This window comes from Emydura macquarii, unplaced genomic scaffold, assembly GCF_026122565.2.
Source record: "Emydura macquarii macquarii isolate MOO-44397 ecotype Brisbane River unplaced genomic scaffold, CSIRO-AGI_Emac_v2 contig_587, whole genome shotgun sequence".
Classification (NCBI taxonomy): domain Eukaryota; kingdom Metazoa; phylum Chordata; order Testudines; family Chelidae; genus Emydura; species Emydura macquarii.
This window is the reverse complement of record NW_027130724.1, coordinates 6,770,572-6,791,569: the sequence shown is the minus strand read 5'-3', so window position 1 is coordinate 6,791,569 and position 20,998 is coordinate 6,770,572. Positions and strand designations below refer to the sequence as shown.

At 43.8% G+C, this 20,998-nt stretch overlaps 1 protein-coding gene across 1 annotated transcript in view; it reads left to right on the top strand.

Moving 5' to 3' along the window:
• Positions 1 to 20,758, top strand: part of IGF2 (insulin like growth factor 2) — a 29,690-nt gene extending 8,932 nt beyond the window's left edge. Inside the window, exons 2-4 of the mRNA XM_067540600.1 lie at positions 6,620 to 6,782; positions 18,341 to 18,507; positions 20,255 to 20,758. Of these exons, the coding sequence (XP_067396701.1) occupies positions 6,620 to 6,782; positions 18,341 to 18,507; positions 20,255 to 20,494 (570 nt within the window). The 3' untranslated portion in view covers positions 20,495 to 20,758. The remainder of the gene's footprint in view (positions 1 to 6,619; positions 6,783 to 18,340; positions 18,508 to 20,254) is intronic.
• The last annotated feature ends 240 nt before the right edge of the window (positions 20,759 to 20,998 follow it).

Genomic DNA, 20,998 nt, shown 5'->3' with positions numbered 1-20,998 from the left:
TGTCAAACATGCAATTAAGCAATCCACTTCTGAGGAACTGGCTGTGATGGGGTGGGAGGGAGGGGGAACTGATGACAAGCTTCTTGGTTAACCATTCAGCTCATGTGAGCTGGAGGCTAATTGGCAGTGGGGGATGATTTGCCTGGCCTTAAGCCCCCGTATCAGCTGCTTTTGCAGTGGCATTGCCTATACACCACCTGCTGCCCTAGTGATGAGCCACAAGCTTAACTTAAGCCCACGGGACATTAGCAATCAGCAGCCACATAAAAATGGGATAATTGTGATCATTAGAGATCACTACAGTGAGGTTGCTGCATCTGGGATGTGATTGAAGTGCATAGGAAGCACTGAGGTAATGCCAGGGAGCATCGGTCATGACTCCCCGCCCAGGACATTAAATCAGGATTAAAATCTTTTAAAATCATGGCTCAGTGTTATCCCTGGTGTTTCTCAATGGAAGTGTAATGCAGGACAAAACCTCACCAAGTGACTCAGAGCTTGATCCTGTGCCCACTGACCTCAATGTTGCAGAGTCAGACTCTAAATGTCTCATAAGGATGGCCATACTGGGTCAGACCAATGGTCCATCTAGCCCAGTATCCTGTCTTCCGACAGTGGCCAGTTCCAGATGCTTCAGAGGAAATGAACAGAACAGGGCAATTATTGAGTGATCCATCCCCTGTCATCCAATCCCAACTCCTGGCAATCAGAGGTTTAGGGACAGCCAGAGCATGGGGTTGCATCCTTGACCCTTGCTAATAGCAATTGATGGACCTATCGTCCATGAACTTATCTAATTCTTTATTGAAGTCACTTATACTTTTGACCTTCACAACACCCCCTGGCAATGAGTTCCACAGGTTGACCATGCGTTGTGTGAAGAAGGACTTCCTTATGTTTGATTTAAACCTGCTACCTATTAATTTCATTGCGTGGCCCCTGGTTCTTGGGTTGTGTGAAGGGGTAAATAACACTTCCTTATTCACTTGCTCTACACCATTCATGATTTTATAGAACTCTATCATATCCCCCCTTTAGTTTTCTCTTTTCTAAAATGAACAGTCCCAGTTGTTTTAATCTCTCCTCACATATAAGCTGTTTCATACCCTTAATCATTTTTGTTGCCATTCTATATACTTTTTCCTACTCTAATATATATATTTTTGAGATAGGGCGACCAGAACTGCTCACAGTATTGAAGGTGTGGCTGTACCATGTATTTATAAAGTAGCATTGTGATATTTTCTGTATTATTATATTTTTCTTTCCTAATGGTTCCTAACAGTGCTGGCTTTTTTTTTTTTTTTTTTTTTTGTAACTGCCATTGCACATTGAGCAGATGTTTTCAGAGAACTATCCACAGTGACTCCAAGATCTCTTTCTTGAGTGGTAACAGCTCATTTAGATCCCATCAATTTTGTATGTATAGTTGGGATTATGTTTTCCAGTATACATTACTTTGCATTTATCAGCATTGAATTTCATCTGCCATTTTGTTGCCCAGTCACCCAGTGTTTTTTGAGATCTTCTTGTAACTCTTTGCAGTCAGCTCTGGACTTAACTATCTTGAGTAATTTTATATCATCTGCAAATTTTGCCATCTCACTGTTTCCCTTTTTTTCCAGATCATTTATGAATATGTTGAAAAGCACTAGTCCCAGTACAGGTCCTTGGGGGACCCTGCTGTTTCTCTCTCTCCACTGTGAAAATTGACCATTTATTCCTACCCTGTTTAACCGGTTATCCATAAGAGGATCTTCCTTCTTATCCCATGACTACCCACTTTGCTTAAGAGCCTTTTTTGAGGGACCTTGTCAAAGGCTTTTTTAAAGTCCAAGTACACTATATCCACTGGATCATCATTTTCCACATGTTTGTTGACAACCTCAAAGAATTCTAATAGATTGGTGAACAGTGGATTTCCCTTTACAAAAGGCATGTTGACTCTTCCCCAACATACTATGTTCATCCATGTGTCTGATAATTCTGGTCTTTACTGTAGTTTCAACAAATTTGCTTGGTACTGACGTTAGACTTACTGGCCTGTAATTGCCAGGATCACCTCTGGAGGAGCCCTTTTTAAAAACTTGCATTACATTAGATATCAGCCAATCATTTGGTACAGAGGCTGATTTAACCTATGGGTTATATACCACAGTTAGTAGTTCTGCAATTTCATATTTGAATTTCTCCAGAACTCTTGGGTGAATATCGTCCGGTCCTGGTGGTCGTCCTCTACTGACACCTCAATCTGGGACCATTCCTCAGATTTGTCACCTAAAAAGAATGGATCAGGTGTGGGAATCTCCCTCACATCTTCTGCAGTGAAGACAGGTGCAAAGAATTCATTTACCTTCTCTGCACAATGACTTTGTTTTCACTGAGTGCTCCTTTAGCACCTCTGTCATCCGATGGCCGGCCCCACTGATTGTTTGGCAGGCTTCCTGTTTCTGATGTACTTAAAAAAAATTGTTGATTTTTGTGTCTTTTGCTAATTGCTCTTCAAATTCTTTTTTGGCCTGCCTGATTATACTCTTACACTTGACTTGCTAGAGTTTATACTCCTTTCTATTTTCCTTGGTAAGATTTGATTTCCAATTTTTAAAAGATGTCTCTAACTGCCCTTTTTACTTTGTTTAGCCATTGTGGCATTTTTTTTGGTCCTCTTACTTTTCTTTTCTTTTTATTTGGAGTCTACATATAGTTTGAGCCTGTATTATGGTGGGTTTTAAAAAAAAAATCCACGTGGTTTGCAACCATTTCATTCTTGTGAATGTTCCTTTTAATTTCTGTTCAATTTGCCTTCTCATTTCTGCGTAGTTCCCCTTTTTGAAGTTAAATGTCACTGCGGTGGGTTTCTTTGGTATTTTCCCCCTTACAAAGATGTTAAATGTAATTACGTTATGGTTGCTATTACCAAGCGAGTCAGCTATATTCACCTCTTAGACCAGATCCTGTGTGCCACTTAGGACTAAATTAAGAATTGCCTTGCCTTTTAGGTTCCTGGACTAACTACTTCAAGAAGCAGTTATTAATGGTGTCTAGAAATTTTCTCTCTGGATCCCACCCTCAAGTGACATTTCCCAGTCAATATCAGGATAGTTGAAATTCCCCATTATTATTGTGTTTTTGTAGCCCCTCTTATCTCCCTGAGCATTTCACAGTCATCACCACCATCCTGGTCAGCTGGTTGGTAATATATTCATACTGCTATTCTCTTTTATTCCAGCATGGAATTTGTCTCCATAGAGATTCTGTGGTACTGTTTGATTCATTTAGGATTTTTACTATATTCAACTCTATGCTTTCTTTCACATCTAGTGCCACTCCCCCACCTATGCAACCTACTCTATAATTCCTATATATTTGGTACTCTCTTATTACTGTGTCCAAGTTTCTGTGATCCTATTTTATCAATATCCTCATTTAATGCCAGAAACTCAACTTCTTGCATTTGTATAGAAGCACTTATAAAATTGGTCAATATTTAGTTGTCTGCCTTCATGTGATGTACCTGAATGGAACTCTTTTGGTTTGACTGATTCTCTTCAGTTCCTACCTGAACTTTATCAACTTCTATCCCCTCCTCTTTACTAGGATATAGAGCATCCCCTTTAATAAATCCTCCCTTAAGAGATGTATTTGTCCGAACCTTGTGCTCCTTCGCACCTGTCAGCTTTCCCTCACCCCTTAGTTTAAAAATTCCTCTACAACCTTTTTAATTTTACATGCCTGCAATTTCCGTTTTGGTTTTGGTGGAGCCTGTATAGACTCCTCTTTTCCCAATAGGTTCCCTGGTTCCTGATACACCTAAATCCTTCCTCCCAATACCAGCGTCTCATCCGTGCATTGAGACTTTGCAGCTCTGCCTGTCTAACTGGCTCTGCATATGGAATTGGAAGCATTTCAGAGAATGCTATCCTGGAGATCCTGGATTTCAATCTCTTACGTAAAAGCCTAAATTTGGCCTCCAGAGCCTCTCTACCTTTCCCTGTGTCACTGTAACACGACTGCTACCTTCTCCCCAGCACTGCACGTAAGTCTGTCTAAATGTTTTGAGAGGTCCACAACATTCACACCCAGCAGGCAACTCACCATGCAGTTCTGCCAGTCATCACAAACTCAACTATCTATATTTCTAATAATCAAATCCCCCATTACAATTACCTGTCTCTTCCTACTAACTGGGGTTCCTTCCCCCAGAGGGGTATCAGTGTGAGAGGATACCATATCATCTGGAAGGAGGGTCCCAACTATGGAATCGTTTCCCCTCGCTCTTTTCCTGAGACTTTCATCCTTCTCAGCAGCACAGAGGTTATTAGAGTGGGGGCGGGAATGCTCTACTGTGCCCCGGGAAAATCTTGTCTCCCTTAGCTTCTCTAGTTCAGCCTCTGTCTCTAAGGGCCATGAATTGCTTGCACCAAATGCACACATATATCCCATGCCTGCAGGACAGGTAATCATACATGCTGCATTCAGGGAAATAAACTGGATAGCTCCCATTCTGCTATTGGACTGTTGTCTGCATTATTTTTACTCTTGCAAGATTTTTGTTTGTTTGTTTGTTGTGTGTGGTTTTTGTTTGTTTTTTTTTTTCTCTTTCAGGGAGGAGGACAGTTATTTGCCTAATTGTAGAGTTTGTTTATTAGGTCTTTCTGGCTCTCAAGCTCCCTCTGAACTGCCCTGTTTGGTGCTCCTGCTTGCTATCTCCTCTGGTCGTATGCAAGCTGACTTTTTAAACCCATTACTGCTGAGTTAGCCCCACCCTCTTGTCAAGGGGTCCTAAGGAGATGTCCCCTGTAAATTGCTTGTCTATCAAATTTCCATTTGTTAAGAGCCTGGATATCTGACCTGAACTGCAGCATCTTCCAATAGGAATATTTTAGGAGTGTTACCAGGTTAGGTAGACTAACAGGGACTATCCACTCTGCTGACTTGTGGGAGCACAAGCCAGAACTAAAAGAGACAGTGGAAGATCAGTTTATACCTCCTGTATGGACCCGCAAGTGAGGATATGGTGTGCATCTTTCTCTTTGGTGCTTCTTCAGAACATGTCTTCATACAAGCTAGTGAGATCATGTGCTGGGCGTGGAGGTCTGAATCACAGCACTAGGTCAGGGATGTTCTGAGCCAGGACTCTGGTTCAGATCCATCTTTAATAACAAATCAGACATTCAAATTGAAATGCGAAAAATATGAACTCTGTCTGGAGGAGTCCTTGGGTCCCCTTTATATTTCCCTATCACTGGTGGGTTGAGCGATACTCGGCTATAAAGTTGGTAGGAAGGACGGCTTTGTGGATAGGACATTGAGTGAATCAATTTTTCACTCAGTCACAGACTTCCTATGTGATCCTGGGCAAGTCTCCTTAATCTACCCTGTGCCTTTATATTCCTCATCCGTAAAACAGAGATAAAACCATGCTACCTAACAAGGGTGAGGTGGATAAAATCCATGGATGATTAAGAGTTGCTCAGGTGCTGTGGTGATTCAAGCCAAATAAGTACATAGATAATACAGCATTTTTTTCTCACTAACTTTGGACCTCCAAATTGCCATATTCCAGTTGCCATCTTGCTATTCTTTCCCCCTTCAGTTCTGACTGGATTTCAGCAGCCACACTCACTATGCTGCTTTATTTTAGGGTTTTTCTATGGTGCTCATCACTGAGGTAGCACTGTCTCTAGTCATGCATGGTTTTAGCCTCTTCATCCTTGTATTTGCCCCATATTAAAGATGCTGAAACTGGGACACTGAAGTAAAGGGACTTGCCCACGGCCACCTAAGGGGTGTGCGCTAGCACTTAATGGAGTTACTCTGGACATAAACCCATGTGTGGAATCAAAATCAGACTCTAGCACGGTAGGTATGGCAACCTGAGGTAGAGATCTGATGACGCAGGGCATTCGGCATTGGCCTTTAAAACTTTGGAGTTCTGAGTTCAAATCTTGACTTAGGCCACAAATAAAATAAGATTAGTTGGTTATTTAACCCTAGACTATTGGCCTGCATGGTCATCTCCCCATCCTCCTCCCCATACACACATTTGGCAATGATAGCACATACCAGTCCCACAGAATCATAGTTTAAATGATTGATGTGGAAAACTTAGCCCAACCTATGATGCCTTAGCCCTGTCTTTTGGTGTATGAAAGAATAATAATAACAAAGATAACGAGAATCCTAAGAGATTTCTTTGTAACCCTGCCTTTAGTCTCCTAAAGATTGTATTCAAAGCTCAGCCCCTGTGATTGGCTGAGAAAAATGAGGGGACACATTTGATGGCAGCAGCTAAGTCCCCCTGTCCTTGGCCATGACAAACACGGGAACATCCCTCAGAGGCAGAGTCTTCTCTGGATAGATGACAGGAGGTGCTACTTTTGAGGGACCTAGCTTTATGCAAGCGGCATGATGAATGTGGCCTGAAGATGGCTTGTTTTTAACTACTGTCAGGAGAGTGTGAATGCATTGCAAATAAGCTAAAGAATGCTCTCTTCTCATTACACAAACAGTCCCACGCTCACCTATGCATGCATACATGGATGTTGTGCTGGGTGCCTAGAAAACACTCGAGTGGGGTTCTGCACCATAGTTAACATTTTGAATTTGTCTCTCTCAGGTGCAGAGGATGTGTGCCTCTAGGCGGATACTGCTGCTCGCACTCACCTTCCTGGCTTACACGGTGGACTCCACGTCGGCATATGGCACCGCTGAAACCCTCTGTGGTGGGGAACTAGTAGACACACTGCAGTTTGTCTGTGGGGACAGGGGCTTCTACTTCAGTAAGTAGCTCTGGCATTCTTTTGTGTTGAACTGACTGGCTACCTGTGCATAGGGGAAGCAGGAGGTACATGCAGCAGGAAATGTTCTCCTCCAAAGTCACATTAGCTCAGACACAAACACGCATGCTTCATCCCTGTGGGAGAAGACGTGACTTCTAAGAGCACTGATCCTATGTCCATGGTGGGCAACTTATACTCCTAGGAGTCAGCTCATTTCCGGGGAGACAGAGCACATGCTAAAGATCTCTCTGATTGGAGGTGCATGCTCTGATATAAATACCCCATGTGCCCAGCATTAGATCTAACATAATTTCCCCCAACTCAATGGACCACTGCAAAGTGAAGGCTATAGGAAGCTCACTAGCAGTAGTGATAAGACATGAGGGCCTAGATTCTCTACTCTCGCACTTTTGTTTCATCACTTACACCAGTACAAAGTGGAAGGTGTAAAATGCTACACAATCAAAATAGTAGCATCTTACACTCATTTGGTGTAGGGTAAGCGACTACCCAAGGAGGAAGACAGGGGAATCAGGCCCAAAGTGTGTTGAAGACTACCATACCAAGGTGAAGCCCTAGTTTTTCATGCACGTAGCTGTGCCGGAAGTGTTGACTGGAAGCTGCCTGTTAAACTAGGAATATCCATTGGGTAGAAAACTCCCATGTCAGAGGTAAAGCAGGGAGATTGCTGGGAAGTTGATCACACTGAGGCAACAATGCAGTTGCCATAATGATTCTACCGAGCCACTTTCTGATTACCGCACACTCAATCTGTGCCCTGTGTGTGTGAAAGCTTGTACGTACACCCAGACACATGCATCCAATTAGGCAGTCTGCTTGCAGTTTTAACTGAGACTTAGACAAAAGCTGCCAATAACAATCTCAATTGCTTTAAGAGGAAATACTCATTTTTCCTTTTATCTGTGCAGCTCTTGTTGTCTGCACCTGTCTGTGTCAGGCCACTCCCAGTGAATTTCAAAGGCCCCATGCATGTTGTAACTGTCTTTTCCCATTCCCTTGCTCGATAAATAGTATCAAAAAATGTTTAGTTACTGGACTATATAGAGCAAAATTGTCTTCAGCAGAGTTACTGGAAGTATGATACAGTTTCCATAACAACATCATATTGTTTTGTCCCATTTACTCTAGCTGCTAAAGGATTTAATGGCTGTTAGGTATAGGAGGGAAAGGAGAGGAAGGATGGACATGCTGTGGTTAGCACCGGGCCATTTTCCTTGTGTGTAGACAGGGTTATACTTCACCTCTTCAGCCTTGCACTGGGCAAATTCATTTCTGCAGGGAGGATGCAACATCATTGGTTTCAGTAGCGATGCATTTGTCACAAGTGTCATGTTTAGGTATTTCAATCAAAGGACAGTATTTCTCCCTCCCCCTAATAAAAGAATCTTACATCTTGTTATTCACTTGCTGAGTGAATTGCTTTAATTTAACTACAGGAGTAACACTGAAATAGTAGGAAGATGGTCAGGAGAAGTAAAGGTAGATGTACTAATGAATTTGATGCAGATAGCAAAAGCACCCCCTGTTATAAATTCTCCCTTTCCTTATCTCTCATCTGACTTTGAGAATTGTCCCTAATTACCCTATCTAATTTGGTAACCAACTGTACTGGACTTATTTTGAGGGACAGAGGAAATTTGCTTTCTGAAATATTGATTTCTAGATCTCAGCTGTCAGGAGGAAGGGGAGTCGATACATTTAGAAGAGAACCCAAATCTCAGTTTTGAACTTCCACCCCCAAAAAGCTTTGATCTGAACTTTAAGGTTTGGTCCTGCTCAGATGATGTAGCATCTGCTCCATTTTTCTGCCTCATCTCACAGGAGCAGAAGGAGATTGTCTCCTGGACCCTTCCCCTACAATTCATGGTGGGATGGTGCACTGTCCCTTGACTGGCTGTCCCAGTGGCACAGCAGTGTAATATTAAGAATGTCTTTTTAGCTGCGTTGATGAGATTTAGCTGCTGATCATAAACTGCCACCATGTCACCAGCTACTTCTCTGCTGACCACTAGCAAGTGCCTCAGGGGCTACAGTTCTGGATGCAGGTTTGGAGCTCTTTCTTTCTGTTTGTTCGCTTAGCTGCAAGAGTTTGCAGTTCTAGCTGCTCTTTCTGTTCTCATCTTCTGCCTTCCACGTTTCCTTCTGTCAACAAGCCACATGCCAATGTTCTGCTGAGACTATAGGACCGGGGACTTGCTTTACTAGCCAATTTTGAAGAGGATAGCTCTGTCTGGATCTAATACCTCTTCCTCTCTGTCTATATATAGTTGAGTGTCTATCTTCCCTCCCCCTCTCTGGGGACGAAAGGGAGTGGGGCTTTTGTTTTGCTGACATACCGACCTCCTTTCACCTCAAATAACCCTTCCGTCCGTCCAAAATAAAAACATTTTTGAAGGCAGATCAGCAGCTTTCAGGACAAGTCGCAAATATTCTTTTCTTCTCTCATTTTTTCTGAAGGGTTCGTGCGCCCTGGGAGAGGAAATAAAACCATCCCAGGCCCACGTTAACCCTTTCACCACCTAACAAGGCTGCATCTTGGGTGCTTCATAGGACTTATAATGTAGAGCAAATTACACCTGACAAGTCATGGGAACATGTCACTATAAAAGAGACATGGGCCACAGAGGAGCACGGCACAGACACATGCTTATTAGCTGTGAAAAAGCCCTGGGTGTTATCTCAGTTAGAACGCATCTTAATGACCTACTGAACTTTCCCTTTCGTTTATCTCCTGCTCCTTGGACTGAACCGAGTATTCTGAAAATTCTGGCTTTACTCCTCACAGCTGGGGCCAGAGTTTTCATAACTGCTTAGCACCGAGCAGCTCTCACTGAGACCACTGAGTGCTGAGCATGCCATTTAAATGCATACGGGGCAGGTGAACCTGTTAAGACAGTCTGGCCTTATGATCTTCACCTGCATCCATCAGGGAAGGGGCTTAAAACTGACATGCTTTGACTTATTTCATGCATTGCTTCTCTTCCAGCCCTGGGATTTATCTATGATCCCATTGCTATACCGGAGTTTGAAAGGAAATCATTTTTAAAAGTCAATTAAAACTAAAGCACCAGGCAGGCATTGCTGGGAGGCACAGCACTGTTGCATTTATGTATTTAGGTGCCTCCCTTAGCCCTGGTTGCTGTGATGTCTGAGCATCTCTCAAACCACCTGGGCCGGATTCTTCATTGCCCTGCACTGTGGTGTTGCCATTTGTACCAGTACAAGGTGGGTGCAAGATCCCATCAGATCAGAATGGTAACACTTTACGCCAGGGGTGGACAAAATACGGCCCATGGGCCGGATCCAGCCCGTCTAACATTTCTGTCCAGCCTGCCATGCAGGAGCCAAGGCAGGCCCACCCAATCCGTTGCTTCTGCTGCCAACGCTCTGCTTAAGCTGACTTGGAGCATCAGGCAGCTTTCAGCCGGTCGCTTCCCAGACTTCCTGCTTCCAGTTTCATGAGCGGAAGCCAGAAGTGGCCAAGGCTCACGACAACTTACCACATTCGTGGAGTGACCCCTTTGCGAAAATTATTGCCCACCCCTGCTTTACGCCCACTTTGCACTGGTGTCATTGACAACTTAAGGTGCAAAGCAACGGAGAGTTGGGACAATGTATTTATCCAGTGAAGCACGGAAGTAACCCCCGATGGGGTATGGCTACTGTATACAATGGGAGCAAAACTTAAATGAACTTGGAAGAATCAGAATCACCCACCTCAGGTGTTCATAAATCAGGAGATTGTTAGAAATAAGCATCGGGGGGGGGCGTTATTTGCATTCTGGGTACTGAGCCTTTAGGGTTCACGTTTTCAAGCTCTTCTGCACAGTTGTGAGGGCAGGAAATGAATGAATGAAATGAAAAGGGAGATTACTTAGACTTCAAGGTCTTTGGGACAGGGTCCATCTCTCTGTTCCGTGTTCGTACAGTGCCTAGTGCAAGGGGCCCTGGCCACCATCGCAGTACAAATAATATTAATCATGACTCCCAAGAGCGGAGGCTCTAACAAACATATAAACTATCACTGAGATTACCCGTGTTTGAAACTAACTTCAGTGGTGGTGAGTAGCTGCCAGAGGAACATTTCTGCTGGGTTGTTAGCACAGAAGGATGGCACACTGAGACGGTACTGATGCCGGGATAGGAGAGGCCTCGACTGAGGGATGACAGAAATCATCTTTTTTTTTTATATAAACCATAAAAATGTTGTGCACTTTTGTGAAATATTTTTTGCTTTGTCTGGCATGGTTTCTCTTGTCTACTGAGATTGTAAGCCCTGGGGGACAGGGATTAGCATAGTCTGCACAGCACCCAATACTGTGGGGCCCAGATGCTACTGTCACACAACAGTGATAAACAGAGTTGGAGAGAATGTATTTGCTGCTCCCCTGGGACCCAATCCCCCTGATGTTTAAATGGAATTCACACATGAATGAGGGCTGCAGGAGAAGTTCAAAGGCAACAGTTTATCTGGGCGCACTCCTAACTCCATGCACTATATCTAAAGGTTTTTTTTTTGGGGGTGGGGGGGTTAAGACAGTGGTTTTCCACAGACTGTCTAAGAGTTCCAAAAGGGTCCGTACCTCCATTCAAAATGTTTAGGAGTCCGCAAACGATAAAAGGTTAAAAACCACTGGTTTAAGATGATGGGGCAGGGGAGATGTTGTCTCTCCCTCTTCTGCATGGAAATGAGCTAAAACCTTAATATATAAATCTAAATCTTGTGTCGTCCTCGCCCCCCCCCCCCCCCCCCCCAAGAGAAGAAGGGTTGGGGGAATATTTTGATCTGGGATTCTGCTTCAGAGCCTCTCCTTTCTGTAGAACGAGGATGCAAACGTGTGTTTTGGGGGAGCAGAGACAAAAAGTGGAGAGACTGCAGTTCTCAGACTTGTGAAAAATGCACATCCTCTTTCAGCTGGTACCAAAAATGTGATTCTACCTCAATTCAGCCTTTTCAGGAGGAAATTTGGCGAGACACTCTGAAAACATTTGCAAAACTCTTCTGACCCTCTGACAAAGCAGTATAAACCAGCCCTACCCTTCGTAGCCAGGTCTTCAGCTGGTATAGATCGGTGGACCTTTTAATATTAGCAGAGGATCTGGCCCAAGTGATCTTGCAAGACTTTTTGACTGCTTTTGTATTTGAGTAAGATACTTGTGAGGACTTTCCTTTGAGGTTGATGAGACGAGAGTGGCAGAAAACCAACTCTCTAAAAAGAGTTAGACCTTAAAACTCCAAACCCTGTGACTGTTTCTGAGAAAGGCTGCAGAGGGGGAGCCTCCAACTCGCGGCTACCCTGGACCCTCCTGGAATCCAACACAGTGATGGCAAAGACTGCTTTAAAGGCCGTGTTGTTGCGACTGGGAAGCTTTTTCTGCTATCTTTGCACCCATGTGAGTGACTACACTATGGGCAGGATGATGGAGGTTCAGGCCCAGGGGCATTAGAATGAGGGATGCAGGGCCAGGAGTCTTGATACCAGGATTAGGGCCTCAGCTATGAGCAAAAAAACAGAACCAGGGAGAGGGGTGGGTAGAAAGAAAAACCTGGAGCTGGAGCTGTTGGACTGGAGGGTTGGGGAGGGGGGTCCGGGAAGGGGGAAGGCGTCTGACTTCTCTGTAAACAACAGCTCCTGTTTCCTCCTTTCCAACAGCTGATAAGAATTTAGCTCTATCCACCAGCTACTTATGCTGACACGGCACATTCTTTCACTCTGCTGTTCTTCACAATAACACTAGGAAAAAGAAGGGGAGGGGGAGCTGCTGCTGGGTGGGGGAAGGGCAGGCGGGGGGGGGGGGACTGAGACAATGGCTGTGGCTGCCCAGCCATCTGACAAAGACTCTCTTGTTGGTCTCCACATTCCTCTGACAGGGGAAAGGGGTTTGTTTACACCCAAAGTCTCATTCCACTTGGCTTGGTGCTTGATTGATTGGAGAGCCGCTGGAGAATCCTAACATTTCTCCCATGTGTGACACGCAAACACCCAACACGTACCCACTGTTTCCTCCCCATGCAGCCATGAACACGTACATGCATCTCCTCCTGTGCACAGACATGCATGTGTGCATCCCCCCCACACGCATGTACAGCTATGCACATGCAGTCTCCTGTGTACATACATATCATCCATGTGTTGAAATGTAAACGCTAGCAGCAATTTTTATTGAGGAGCTGACAAAGGGTGGGGGAGCCGGAGAAATTCAGGGATGACGACACTCCAGCAAACTTGTCCACACTTTGTGGCTGATGTTCTGGGGCTGTTGGAATTAAAGGAACAGATAAGCGAGCAGCTCTCCTCCTCTCTGAGCTCTGAAAACAAGCTCTGAACATTAGGTACTGCTCTGGCCAGTCTGCTTTCTCCAGATACTGGTTCTTCAGCAATAGGCTCCCAGCCCGGCATGACCCAGTCTCACTTGCTGCTATGTCACACTGTTATGAAAATCGGACAGATAGTAACTTGACATCTGCCCAGCCACACTCCCTTTGATTTGGCAGATATGAACGTGACATGAGCAGGACTGGGATCTTCTTCACCAGCTCCTTGCTGTGTCAGCTAGGACATGCATGTGCATACGCACATGTACATCCTGCAACAGCACTAGTTTCATGTCACACTAAAGGAAAGGGAAGAGTAGAACCTACATTACTATTCTAATACCACCTACCTCCCATGCAGCACTTTTCATCAGAGACTCTCAAAGTGCTTTACAAAGAAGGACAATATAGCTGCATTTTACAGGTGGGAAAACTGAGGCACAGCAAAGTGATGTGATTTGCCCACAGTCACCCAGAAGGCCAGTAGCTAAGTGACTGAGCACAATCACTTTTTCTTCCTGCAATCCTAAGGGCCGAAAGAATTAAAAAGCATCGTTGCAGAGAGTTAGGAACCTAAGGAACAATGGCCTGGTTTTTCCACAGATGCTCCATAGCCACTGCTCACACTGAAGTCACAAGGAGATGCATGTGCTCATCGCCTCTGAAAATATTGGCCAGAGACAATACATAATACTTTGCTATGAAATGCACTTGCACTGCTCCAGCAGCGTTCATGTGAGTTAATGTTACTGCTAACACTGCTCATTCTATAATATACTTCAAACCCACCCCACTTGCAGAAGGGCTTCCCAACTGAGGTGTGGGGTGATTCAGGAAGGTTCATGTTTTCAAGAGCTAATAAAAGTGCTGGTACACATCAGCAGTACTGGGGTAGATCTCGGAGGAGCATGCCCAGTGACACAAGGGACAGGAGAGGTTGGGATTGAGCACAAAGCATGCAGGTTGCCTCGTAAAAATACAGTCATTATTTAAATAGAGAACACAAGGGGAAATGCAAACATTTCACTCTTGCACTAAGGTGGGAGTGAATGGCCATGATCCCTCTTCCATCACCTCTGCCAAAGAATGGATTCTGTACAGTATTTCATTTCAGTGTGGTAATAGAGGAACCCAACCTCCTCACGTGCTTCAGTGACATTAAGGCAAGAGGCCCCCAATGGGCCAAAAGCCAGGCAATTCACCCTTCAGTCCATGAATAAATCACATTAGGGAACTAACACTCAACCAAACCTAGTCCTGCAGTGTTATCATCCTTAACTAGAAATTTCCTGGCTACTGTTGCCTTTGGGCATTATCTAGAATGAGTTTCTGGTACTGAATAGCCTTGTTTGTTGTTTTTAAAAGCACTAAATCTTTCAGGGAAGGTTGTATTTGCTTCTGGTGAGATTCAAATCCCCAGTCATCATACAATTATGTAATTGGAAATGTGTCCTATCACAGGAAAATAGTTGGCAGCAAAGTGAGCAAGGAAAACAGCAGGCAGACACTTACACAGCAGATAATTTTGCAAATTCTCAGGGTTTGCAAGTTTTTTTGTTGTTGTTTGTTTGTTTTCTTTTTGGTGGGAAAGGAATGCTAAGGCTGGGGGAAAGGATTGAAGAATGGAAGATGGAAATAGCAGAAGCAACAATACAAGGCCATATTGGACTACTCACCTGTCACACTCAGGGCGGGAGTTTCAAGAATGATTGGTGCTGCATTGACTTCAATGAGAGCAAACTTAGGCTAGTGATGCATACTTCTCAGCATCCCACACATAACTGTGTGCATATATATTGGATCCAATTTTCAAAAGCACCTAAGTCCCATTTTCAAAAGCAATTTAGGCACATGGGTTGTAATTCACCAAGAGATTTAGGCACCTTGTTCCCATTGAAATCAGTTGGAGTTAGATGCTAAATACCTTTTTCTATGCCACCATTAGGCTTCTTAGTGACAGTGAAAGTTAATGGAATTTAGGCTCCTAAGTCACTTAGGTGCTTTGGACAATTTTACCCACAAATACACACAACTGAAAACAGCCACCTTCTCTTTTTGAAATAAATGTTAAGTCTTTTAAACATAATCATCTCCCCAAATCCATGCACGTCAGCACCTTAGGACAGAAATGCTAACACAGCCTTCCACTGGTGTGAATAGAGAACTATCAAAAAGGGTCACTTTGCTTTTTCTAGATTTTCACTTTACACTCCTCTCCCCTTCCTGGAATCATAAATATGCTAAATATTTGAACTATTCCTAGCTTTTCAGACAGCAGGGACAATGCAATACTTAGATTCTCCTTGATTTTAATTGCTTATAGAAACGGTCCAGTCTATAATAGAAAAGGGAAAGCTCCTGATGTTAGCTCTTCTGCAGCTGAGTGGGATCAACTATCCAGATAGGTGCTTGGATGGCTGTGGATCCCTTCTTAGTATGAACTCAGGTAGAGAGCCAGTATTCCCTCTCTGCACAGGCCTGCCTTTCCCATAGACACTGATGGGAGTTAAGCACACAGAGAAGAAGATATCCACTGTGTCTGTAAGGAAGGTATCTGCCTCTCTCCCTCCCAGCTGCCTTTACTATTTACCTGCTGATTAGCGGGTATTACACAAACTGGAAAACATGCACAAACTCAGCAATGGGATGAGGTAGCTCAGGAAGACACACCCATAGCAGTCATGGGCTTTCTCTAGAGATAACAAAGCATTAAAATGCACCCTTTATTCCCAGAGATTAACAGCCAGTCATAGGAGACTGGCTGCTACTGACAGTGTGATGCCAGGGGACTGGCTCAACCAATCAGGTAGGGTGGGGTCGGAAATTAGAATTAAATGGGGAGCCACAGTCCTCAACATGGGCAGGGGGCGGGAAGAAATATGACCATCCAAATGCAGGGAGTTCACATGCCACAAACGTTTTAATGAGAGAAATAAACTCCCCAAAATGCCTGTCTTTTTCTCTTCACTGAATTTTTTCAGAGAGCAAGCCATCCTTCTAACCTTCACAGCTCGCTGATTAAAGGTCGTGCCTGAAATGTTTTCAGAAAAGAAAAAAAAAAATCAGTTCTTTTTAAACGATTCCACAATCTGGGCTGGATTTTATGAGTCAGCAAAGTCCCCTATAGCAGCTCAGATTCACCAGGTGTCCTACTTGTTCTAGTGACCTTAAAATGTGGCTGTGCGGAGCGCTAGGGGGAGTCAGTGGAAAATGGGGAGGTCAGATGAAATAGGACCGAAGTTGTTTTTTTATTTTTGTTTTAAAAGCAGTTAAACTAGTCGTATGTCCCAGGGGCTTCCTTTAATACTACACATTTACTGTTCATCATCAACATGAGAATGTGTATTTCTATGCAGAGTTTGTGGGTTATTCCTTAATGGGTCTGCAGAATGCTGTATGTAATTCTGATGAAAATGTACTCGCAGGACCCAGTCCTTCTAGATACTGAGCACCACAATGAAGGAGATGGGAAGAAATTCAGCACCTTGCAGGATAGGGCCCTAAGACTCTACTTCAGCAAAGCACTTATCTTTAAGCTCATGAGGAATCCTGCTGAAATCTTGCACGTGCTGGAGTGCTTTGCTGAACTGGGACCTATTTGTACACTTCTCTATATCTGTTAAAATGAGAAGTGCAAGTTGCTTGCAGTGTTTATGTTCTGTCTGGGTTAGTGGAGTGGAATTGGAGTACTTTTTCTAGATCACCAGCTCTTAACCTCTTCCCCCTTTCCACCATCTACCTAGAACACACACAGCAATATGGGAAGGGCAAAGTGATATGACACACTCCCCATCCCCAAGGACTGCAATCCCCAGGTTGAGAACACCTGGTCTAGCTTAAAAAGCTCAGAAAGAGACCCCTCAGCTAACTCCACAATAGCAAAACACTACAAACTCTTTTGGGAGAAAAAACGTGCAAAACAAAAGTCACAATTTGGTTCCAGGGCATTTTGTGGTTGAGAAGTTTGACATTTCCCAGGCTGACCCGTTTCACACTGAAGGGTGGGCAAATTCAAATTACTGCTTTTTTGTTTGTTTGTTTAAGCTATCAAACTATTTAGGCCTTTCCTCTGGTGTTTTTGGTTTTAATTAAATAGTGAAATGAAATCCCCTTGTTGCACAGCATTGGAAACTTAACTGCTGGCTACAGCATCTTTTTGCAGATAAATATGGAAGGAAAACCCTGTATTAAGAGACTCAGTTAAGCAATTCAGTAACTATTCTTGGATGGCTGGGGGATGTGCTAAAGAATCATTCTTGCACTGAGGTTTAGCTAGCTGTCTCCCAACTGGTCCATCTGGTACAATTTCCCTCCATTGGTCCACTTCATCGCTGAAATGTCAGCATGCCAAGAGGAGTCTGGCACCTCAGATTTATGCTGTGATCCAACCCATGAAAAATGTCTGATTTCTCGGTAGCATTTTTCAAAGTGGGGGCTGTGACCAAAAGGGAGTTGCAAGCCTATGAGGAGGTGGCAGTATTGCCACCCTTACTTCTCCGCTGCTGCTGGTGGTAGCGCTGCCTGAAGCTGGGTGGCAGGAGAGTGGCGGCTGCTGGCCAGGGGCCCAGCTCTGAAGGCAGGGCCACCGCTAACAGCAGCAAAGAAGTAAGGGTGGCATGGGTATTACCACCCTTACTTTTGTGCTACTGCTGATCGTGGTGCTGCTTTCAGAGCTGGGTGTCCGGCCAGCAGCCACCCCTCTCTGCTCTGCCTTCTGCCTCTGGGCAGCCAGAGAACATATTTCACTGTCCATGACGTGATTTTCACCGTCACAAATTTGGTAGACCCCTACTCATAAAGAATGCTACTACCTCTTTCTACTAGATTACAAATGCCAGGACCAACACCAGATGCATTAATGCTCATCTGTGTATTATTTAGGCCTTGTCTACGTTAAAAATTTGTACCACTTTAACTATACCTCACAGATGCAGTTATATGGGTCTAAAGGGGCTTTATACCAGTACAGGAAGGGGAATGAGCCATACCACTGTAAGGCACTTGTATATCAGCATAACTGTGTCCACACTAGGGGTTGTAAGTATAACTACATCAGTAAAAAATGATACCCATAACTGAAATAGTTATACTGGTTCAAAAACTGTATCTTGTTTACATTGCAGTAGTACCTAAAATGTGCTAGGTTCTGTGCAAACAAAGGAAGAAGAGACGACCATCTAATTCAACACCGTTGATATCTAACTTAGGACTGCCATTTCAGGTAGACCCGTGGGACGAAATAACAGAAGGTTCAACCGTGGCATAGTGGAGGAGTGCTGTTTTCGGAGCTGCGACCTTGCTCTTTTGGAAACATACTGCGCAAAGTCTGTTAAGTCTGAGCGGGACCTCTCGGCTTCTTCTCTTGTGGTCCTGCCAGCACTAAGCAAGGTAAGTGAAGATTGTATCTAGAAATCAGCTGCTCTTTAAAAAAAAAAATCCCATGGGAGAGAAAAGTTCTTGTCTCTAAGATCTGCTGCTTCTGCAGTAACAACAGTACTAGAGACCTTCACGGAACATAGAAGGAATATCTTGAATGGGGAAATAATATAAAATAACCTGTCCAAAACAAACATATAATAAAGTGAGAGATCAGATGACTAGATGAAGTTAATAAAGAGAGTAGGATAAATAAAGATTAAAACTGAAAGACAAGGGAGGAATCAAACGAGTTTAATACAAACAGAAAGGACCACCAGATCATCTAGAAAAATCTGTGCTGGCCATTAGAAAGTGAAAGTAGCTCAGTCACAAAAAGTAGTAATGGCTCCTGGAGCAATAGGAAGGCATCTTAATCTGGTGGAGAAAGAAGGGGACTGGCCATATGACTCCAGAGTTCTATTGCTGGCTCATGTGACTTCATGTGACTTCATCTCCTTGTGCCTCATTTTATCTACCAATCTAAATGAGATGTGTTGTAAACTTGAATGTTACGAGAGTCAGTTTGTGATCTTCTAATGAAAGGCACCATGGGCCTGATTTTGCCTGAGGAGTTGAACAACCTCAGCTCAAAATGACTCCATTTGCAGTTGTGAATGTTCATTAAAACTGCAAGTTGGACCCCGTAAGTGCAATGTATAAGGTTAGGGAGATGATTTATTCTCCTTTGTAATTCAGTGTAACACTTAAACCTACAACCATCACATCAAGCAACACATTGTAGCCACTTGCTTCCTCCTGTCTCATTTAATCTTTCCTATCTTCATTAGCAAAGAAAAAAAAATCTTGCTGCTAATAATAGTAATACTTCAAGCTTATAGAGATCTCAAAGCACTTTATAAAGGAGGACAAATGTCATCCCCACTGGGGAAACTGAGGCCCAGAGCACTGAAGTGACTTGTCCAAGGATACAGAAAAGCCAACAACAGAATCATTCCAGTATCCCATCCACTGCGCTATTCTTTCTCTCGGCATCAGCAGCAGTAACTGACTATCTGAGGGGCATGGAACCAAGGGCTAAATCCTTCACTTTAGAGAAATCTACATATTTCTTGTGGGGAAAAAATTAACATTTAAAAAAAAAAACCCCGTCACTTAATATTTGCACAAAGAGAATCTGGGTTGTGGGAAACAAAGTTGCCAGCATCTCCTGTGGACAAACATGTCTGCCCTACATACAATCAGGAAGATGAATGCATTTGGGCTCAGTTATGTGTAAAATCCAAGTATCTAACTAAAAACTGGGTGTTGCATCTGAGCAGAGCCCTCTAGTGAAAGCAAATATAGAAGAAAATGAATTGCCATTCAGGACTGGCTTTAGTGGCATCATAAATACGTCTGTTAGTACAACATAAGATACAAATCCTTTAAATGCATTTCCCTTTCTCCAAAAGCAGTAACACACTTAAAATTCAGGGAAGAGAAGAGAAGCAATTGAGAGAGTGCCTATCACAGGTAACTTCATACCCACCAGTGCACAAGAGCTGTTAAATATCTCAATGCCTGGAGTGAGACGTCGCCCTCTCCCTCACCCCCAATGCAGAATCTTTGCTTTCAGAGTCTCAGGTTGGGAAGGTCTGCCTAGCTGGGTTTCACTGTGGCAAGAATAGCCCACAGTGTTATGGGGTTTTCAGCCAATGGCCTATTTACTGTGACCCTCATTTTGCTTTTCCTTTCCCACCCCTTTCTCCCCTTTCAGGATAGCTTTAAAAAACCTTCACATACCAAGTACTCCAAATATGACGTGTGGCAGAAAAAGAGCTCACAGCGCCTACAACAGGGAGGTCCCAGCATACTCCGGGCTCGCAGGTACCGGTGGCAAGCCGAAGGGCTGCAAGCATCTGATGAAACCAAGGTGCATCGTCCCCTCATCTCTCTGCCCAGCCAGAAGCCTCTGGTAGTGCAAACGTCCTCAGAAACATCAGGCAACCGGAAATGAACTGTGAAATGGATTCTATTTCTTTTTTTTAAATCTCCCAGGGGGACTTTTGAGGCCTAACTTCCCTACCCCTTAACCCTCTTGGCTGCGACGCAAGGGGGATATTGCCTTTCCCACCAAGAAGCAATAAAAAGGGGGCACTGTAACGCCAATTTAAAGAGAACCAAACAACTGACGTAGTAAGATTGGGATTACAGCATTGTCAGCAACAACATAATTTCTGTGGCATTGTCCTTTAAACATTAAAGTGTTTTTTTAAACTTCTGCTTTTTGTTTTGTTCCCCTATCTACCCAGTATTTTCAAGCCCATACTTAAAAAGGACAGTCTGGCACTTGAACTTTTTTAATATTGGGCACGGCATGACATCCCACGTGCCAACTGCGGAAGGCAAAAAGAAGAGCAAGAGCAAGAAAAAAGAATATGAAATTGAAAAACAGAAGAGTCCATTCTATGTCTTTCTTGACAAGAAAGTGAAAAAAATGGGGCAAAATTTATTTTGAGGG